At 43.1% G+C, this 724-nt stretch overlaps 1 protein-coding gene across 1 annotated transcript in view; it reads left to right on the top strand.

Moving 5' to 3' along the window:
* pkdccb (protein kinase domain containing, cytoplasmic b) overlaps positions 1–724 on the top strand; it is a 9,128-nt gene that overhangs the window by 2,726 nt on the left and 5,678 nt on the right. The window contains exon 3 of the mRNA XM_005723948.1: positions 450–721. Coding sequence (XP_005724005.1) covers positions 450–721 — 272 coding nt within the window. The remainder of the gene's footprint in view (positions 1–449; positions 722–724) is intronic.

Consider the following 724-nt stretch of genomic DNA (forward strand, 5'->3'; position numbering starts at 1 on the left):
AAAAAAAAAATCTAGTATTTTTCTTTTATTGTACAAAATGTAGTATTTTTGGATTTTGTTGGTATGACACAACAATCACTCTGAACACTGCAGCCTGGTTTTTCATCAGTTTCAGACCAAACCATGTGCAACACGCCTAAAAATGATATATGAAAATCAAGAAAAAGCTTTGACGCCTGTAATTATATTTGTATTTGATACATTTTTTAAAAACATTTCTTGACATTTGATCACAAATATTAACATTAAAGAAAAAATAAGCATATTCTCACGTCAGACAGCTGAGTACATACTTGATGAATGACTTCAACGGTTATCTGGTTATAAACCGTAACTGGCTTCAGTGACAATGCATTTAGCGCTTCAAGGCCAACGTGAAATATTCCTGAGCAATATTTCACCACTGTCACGAGTCCAGCTGATCAGACTTTGTTGTTTCTAATCTCCAGGTGTGTCTGGACCTGGTCCGGCTCCTCCACTTCCTCTCTCAGTCGCCTCTGGGCTCCGTGGCCCTGTTGGACTTCCAGCCTCGGCAGTTTGTCACAGTGTCCGGCTCGCTGAAGCTCACGGACCTGGATGATGCCAGCGCGGAGGAGACCACCTGTCACACAGACGCAGACTGCACTCTCCAGTTTCCACACAGAAACTTCACTCTGCCCTGCTCAGCTCGGGGTGTGTGTGAGGGGCTAAACGAGAAGAGGAACATTTACAACGCCTACAGGTA

The sequence above is a fragment of the Pundamilia nyererei genome, unplaced genomic scaffold (genome assembly GCF_000239375.1).
Source record: "Pundamilia nyererei isolate P.nyererei 1_Seehausen unplaced genomic scaffold, PunNye1.0 scaffold00010, whole genome shotgun sequence".
NCBI lineage: Eukaryota > Metazoa > Chordata > Actinopteri > Cichliformes > Cichlidae > Pundamilia > Pundamilia nyererei.